This window comes from Thamnophis elegans, chromosome Z (genome assembly GCF_009769535.1).
Source record: "Thamnophis elegans isolate rThaEle1 chromosome Z, rThaEle1.pri, whole genome shotgun sequence".
In the NCBI taxonomy this organism is placed as follows: Eukaryota; Metazoa; Chordata; class Lepidosauria; order Squamata; family Colubridae; genus Thamnophis; species Thamnophis elegans.
The window spans coordinates 138,285,646-138,291,645 of NC_045558.1; the positions used below are offsets into that span (position 1 = coordinate 138,285,646).

The following is a 6,000-nucleotide window of genomic DNA, read 5'->3' on the forward strand; positions in this document are numbered from 1 at the left end:
GAATAACCTTTGTGAGATATTAAAACCAATTCTTATACTCACAATGCAAAAGACAACTCTGGTTCACAATTCAAAGATTTATTGGAAAGAAATGAAATAGAGGTTGCAAGTGTGGCCTTCCAGATTCTTCCCGAGTACAAAGAGTGCAAAAAACAGGTTTCAAGCAATACAATTTATAATTTTGTAATCATAACACATGATGCCTAAGAAGAAGATCTCCTTATCTCCAAAGTCATTCTTTGAAATTAATTAGCATTTTAAGAGATCAGAGGGACCCTTCCTGCAGACCCTTTTATCTTATCAAAGATTTTCCTTCTTAAAATTACCTTAAAGTATTTCACATGAAATGTATAAAAGTTCAAATCAAGAAGTCTATATATGAAGATTTACTGGAATAAAGATAATTTTTAGAAAGATTTGGCATTATCTCTCCTTGCAAAACATCCATGTGGTAAATAAGTGATACCTCCTGATTCTATTCATAAACCATTTTTAAAAAACATCAGAGATAATATTGTATTATGAAAAAAGTGACCACTTGTATTAGTTGTGGTACATATTTGTTGGAAGTCAGGGAAATGCTGTGTAAAATAAATTTGACCACTGTAGAAATTACCAATATAAGAGTATATTTTAGTTCAGGGTGGAAATGAAGGGTCCTCTCACATTGACTGTTTTCTTGAAGACATTTCATTAGCCAAACTAGATAACATCTTCAGTGTTAGGTTGTGAGGATGTTATCTTCTTTGGGAAATGAAATGTCTGGAAGAAAACAACCAGGCTCAGAGAACATTAACAACCCCTCTGTAGAAATTTTAGAAAAAACTATTCTCTTTCTATTACTGTCAGAGAAAGAAATGTTTGTTATTGAAAGAGAAATGTTGTCACCTGATGAGAATTCTAAATTTTCCCTTTCAACTGGGGGGTATTTAAATTTTTGCAGCATATTCACCAAATTTCATCAGCATGTCCTCGCCTTGGCCTTTGCTGTGAAGGAGATCAACAAGGACTCAAAGATTTTACCTAATATCACTCTTGGGTTCCACATTTTTGACAGTTACCTCAATGCAAGGATGACCTATCGTACCACTCTTGACCTGCTTTTCAAATCCCAGGAATTTGTCCCTAACTACAAGTGTGACAGCCAGAAAAATCTCATGGCTATCATTGGAGGACTAGATTTTGTCACATCATCTCATATTGCTGAAATTACTGGATCCTTCAAAATTCCACAAGTAAGTTGTGAAAGGGCTAAAGGAGAACAATTCTATATTCTGTTCTTGATGTTGTTCTGGGTTAATTAAGGAACAATAAAGATTAGAGTTATGTTTGCATTAAGATCTTCCGCCTAGCTCAAGGTCTATTAGTTGGCATACTTTTAAAACTACAATGCCAAATACAAGAACTGAATATCCATAGACAGTCCACACCTGAGGAAAGAGTTTAGAATAGTATACTTTATTTCTGTTTGAAATAATTCCAATAAATTCCTTTCTGTATTTATACTTAGAAGAATGTCAGGGAAACAATACCTTCCTTGCATATATTTTATATGAAAACTCAATCAGGACAATTTCATTTGATTTTACAACTCTAGAGAATACTACTCCATTTTCTTGCAGCTGACATATGGCTCCTTACCCCAAGAGCAATTTCAGACCAATAAGCTCTCTTCACTTTATTTCATGGTCCCCAAAGAAGACCATCAGTACATTGGGATTGTCCAACTGCTTCACCATTTCAAGTGGACATGGATTGGGATATTTGCTGTTGACAACAATGATGGAGAAAATTTCTTACAGAAAATGCTGCCCTTGCTTTCAGAGAACAGAATCTGTATATCATTCATGGAAAGGCTTGAACAGCTAATCCACTTGGAAGACTTTCCAGAAGTAATTGAAAAAATCTTAATTATTTCCACGAATTGGATAATTAGCAAAGCCAATGCATTTCTTGTCTATGGAGAATCATTGACAATTATGTGGCTGAGAGTTGTCACATTTATGATAGATCCTGAAAGCAAGGAAATTGCATTATTTAGAAGGGTGTGGATCATGACTGCCCAGATTGATTTTGTATTATCAGGATTTCAAATCCCATGGGGTCTCCAGATGTTCCATGGGGCTCTTTCCTTCGCCATTCATTCAACAGCAGTTGCAGGTTTCAAGGAGTTTCTTCAGACCATGAATCCTCTTTCAGACTACAGAGATCAGTTTCTACAGGAAGTTTGGGAACAAGCATTTGATTGTTCATTTCCAAAACCAGAGTTACAAGAAATACAAGACATTTTCCCAAAGGAAGGTAGAAAATGCACTGAGGAGATGAAGCTGGAGGATCTTCCTGGAACTGCCTTTGAAATGGAGATGACTGGCCATAGCTACAGCGTCTACAATGCTGTTTATGCTGTGGCTCATGCTTTGCAGGCTCTGTACACTTTACGGTACAATAGAAAAAAAACAATGATGAGTAAAAATCCTGACCTTCCATATCACCGAGCTTGGCAGGTATTCCCTTTGCTTGGGGCACTTCTGTTATTTCAATAAGCAGCTTGTCGTAGAATGATGTTTTGAAACCATTATGGAAAGTCTTAATATTTTCTGCATGTGAAATCAAGCACAAGAAACAACCTAGAAATAAGGAGGAATTTTTTGATGGCGACAACAATTAACCATTAATTGGTGGAACAGCTTGTCTTCAGAAGTTTTAAACACTCTCAACACTGGAGATTTTTATGAAGAGAGGGACAGCCACTGATCTGAAATAGCATATGTTCTCTCTTGAGTAGGGAGTGGGATTAGAAGACCTCCAAGTCTTCTGACTCTGAAATGCTGTTCTGTCTTAAATAGATATTGAGAAAAATAGTTTATGTTGTTGTTCTGGAGCTACTGTATCAATTATGGTTTAGTTGTCAGTAGAGGTTATTGAGTAAATCAGAATATATTGCATAATAAGAGATAGTTAAAATTATAATTTAGATTACTTTTCATTGCTTCCTCCAACAATCATCAATTCTCCATGAATTTTCATGTGGCTCATGGATTGTCATGGGTAACAAGCTGAGCTTTCTGTCTCTATCTGGAGTTTTAGAGGAGTGAAATAAAAGTGGGTCCTTTAGTTGTGAAATCCATCGTATGAACCATGAAACACCTTTGCAATAATATCTATCTTGCATTTCTCTATGGAGAAATATTTTAGTCTCAGAATATAAAATTTGAGTAATGGACAATGAGGAAAGATTAGATATGATCTAGGTTGAATGGATTGTTTATGTAGTCAAAATAAATCAGGTGTTTCAAACTCATGGCCCATGGGCCGGATGGATCACACGCTGGCCATGCTCTCCCTTGGTTTAGTTAAGGGGGGAAAAGTTGTGACATGTCACATGATGGCATGATGGTGTGAGTTTGACCTCCCTGATCTAAATCATAATTCAAGGAAGGTACATAATTCCAGAACTTTTTATTCATTCTTCTTCCTTTCATTTTTACTCTTCCTTATATTAATATCAATAAGATAGGAAGATAGATAGATAGATAGATAGATAGATAGATAGATAGATAGATAGATAGATAGATAGATAGATAGATAGATGATAGATAGGACATGTACATTATCAGGCAATATTGATTGTCAAATTTCTAAGTGTTCATACTTAATAATAGTTATAGGAATAGGAAGAATGAGGGAATGAAATTTAAATATGATTTTCTCTTCTTTATTATGTTGCTTTTAATTCCCTCTTTCTTTTATTCTCTTTCAAGTAGCTCCATTCACATCTTCAAGGCATTTCTTTTAACAATTCAGCTGGGGAAAGAGTGTTCCTGAGTGAAAAAGGGGAAGCAACAGGTGGATTCGACATCATCAATTTGATCACTTTTCCAAACGGATCCTTTCGGAAAATTAGAGTTGGAAAGATGGATCTACAAGCTCTAAAAGAGAAGGAATTGTGGATTAATGAGGATGTGATTGTTTGGAGTCCAGCTTTTAACCAGGTATAAAATTAATGATTCCACCTTAGTCTATTGTGATCCATGCCTTAACCCATTATGATCCCATATTGAACATAATCTCTTTAGAAATCTAATTTCTAGTCATTTTTAAATAAACAAGAGCATATTTTTTCAAATGTTGTGGATGATTAAAGATTCCTCAAATTGACACAATATGATATTACAATCTAAAAGCCAGGATGGCATATTTGGTGGGCATTTCCTCTTGAAATCACAAGAGTGGCCATGTTTGCATGACATCGTTACCATGTACTTACGCTACTCTTCAGACAGGAGTTTTTGTACCTCATTATATTTTCTCAATTATTTTTCAGTTGTTGATGAAGCTGTTAATATGCTGTATTCTTTTAGGATGTCAATAATCATGTTACTACATTAAGGAGAAAATTCAGAAACTGTCTTTAAAACTCTCCTTTTCAAAACATTTTCATGTTTATCATCAGGTTCTTCCGTTTTCTCAATGCAATGACCCTTGTTTTCCTGGATCCTGGAAGAAAGGAATTGAAGGAAGTCAGTTCTGCTGCTATGACTGTGTTCCATGCCCAGAAGGGAAGATTTCAAATCAAAATGGTAGGGTAGAAATTTTCTACCAATTTTCATTAGAAATAAGGGAACTTTAATAAACTACATGGGTGCATAAAAATAATGTTATTATTTTCAATAATTTGGAAGGCCTAGATGACATTTTTTTTTATTTTCCTTCCAGATATGGACGACTGTTTTCAATGTTCAGAAGATCATTACCCAAATGAAGAAAAGAATGGATGTATCCTGAAACTGCTGGTCTTTCTAACTTTTGAAGAAATCTTAGGAATTGGTTTAACCTCAGCAGCTCTTGGTTTCTTCTTCTTGACCTCATGGGTACTTGGAACTGTTTTTAAGCACAGGGATACCCCCATTGTCAAAGCCAATAACCGGTCCCTCACCTACACCCTGCTTGTCTCTCTTCTGCTCTGTTTTCTCTCCTCTTTGCTCTTCCTCAGCCAACCCGGCAAAGTGATCTGCCTTCTCCGACAATCAATGTTTGGCATCACTTTCTCAGTGGCCATTTCTAGTGTACTTGCTAAAACCATCACTGTGGTTGTGGCTTTCATAGCCACTAAACCAGGATCTCAGATGAGGAGATGGGTGGGGAAAAGATTGGCTCTTTCTATTGTCCTTTCCTGCTCCTTATTACAAGTATGTATTTGTATTCTTTGGTTGTCAACATCTCCCCCATTCCCTGAGTTGGACATGCATTCAGAGTTCCAAAAAATGATTTTACAATGCAATGAGGGTTCAGCTTTCTTCTTCTACAGTGTCTTGGGCTACATGGGCATCTTAGCCATTGCCAGCTTTATTGTGGCTTTCCTTGCCCGTAAATTACCCAACAGCTTTAACGAAGCCAAGTTCATCACCTTCAGCATGTTGGCCTTTTGCAGTGTTTGGATCTCCTTCTTTCCAGCCTATCTGAGCACAAAAGGAAAAGCCATGGTAGCTGTGGAGGTCTTCTCCATCTTGGCCTCCAGCGCTGCATTACTGGGATGCATATTCCTCCCAAAGTGCTACATCATTGTTTTGCGGCCTGACCTCAACCACAGGGAGCAACTCATTAAGAGGTATTAGTACCACATATGTTCTTTCTTGCTAGGAAAAATTGCTGACAAAAAATAAAAAAAATATGTAGAAGTTTCATTTCTGCCAATAGAGGCTTTGTGTAGGATTATTGTGTCTAGCAAGGTTTATTATAGTTGCCTATTCCAAAACACTAGATGTGCCTTATTTTCTACATTTCCAAAGACTCTTGAAAATTCCTTTGTGTCCCTTTCAACACTGTATTTCAAAAGACTTTGACAAAATTGATTTGCCATGTGCTGTTGGGACTTTTCTGGCATTGACTCAAAATGTGTCCAATATTTTACCTGCTACTATCATGATATATATGCCTTCTATTTATAAACCACAACATATAGTCAAGATCGGAATATCATTTTGTAGACATGAATTTAAC

The 6,000-nt window shown here is 36.2% G+C and overlaps 1 protein-coding gene across 1 annotated transcript; it reads left to right on the top strand.

Moving 5' to 3' along the window:
• The first annotated feature begins 1,685 nt into the window (after positions 1-1,685).
• LOC116522025 (vomeronasal type-2 receptor 26-like) lies at positions 1,686-5,615 on the top strand. Its single transcript, XM_032236613.1, has 4 exons — positions 1,686-2,504; positions 3,765-3,992; positions 4,454-4,580; positions 4,717-5,615. Exons 1-4 carry the CDS (start codon positions 1,686-1,688, stop codon positions 5,613-5,615), a joined length of 2,073 nt encoding a protein of 690 aa, XP_032092504.1.
• The last annotated feature ends 385 nt before the right edge of the window (positions 5,616-6,000 follow it).

Excerpts from the sequence above, each read along its gene's own strand:
- LOC116522025 (XM_032236613.1), top strand. The coding sequence starts at position 1,686 with ATGGTCCCCAAAGAAGACCATCAGTACATTGGGATTGTCCAACTGCTT. Across the intron at positions 2,505-3,764 it reads CATATCACCGAGCTTGGCAG|CTCCATTCACATCTTCAAGG; the intron begins GTATTCCCTTTG and ends TCTTTCAAGTAG. Across the intron at positions 3,993-4,453 it reads GGAGTCCAGCTTTTAACCAG|GTTCTTCCGTTTTCTCAATG; the intron begins GTATAAAATTAA and ends GTTTATCATCAG.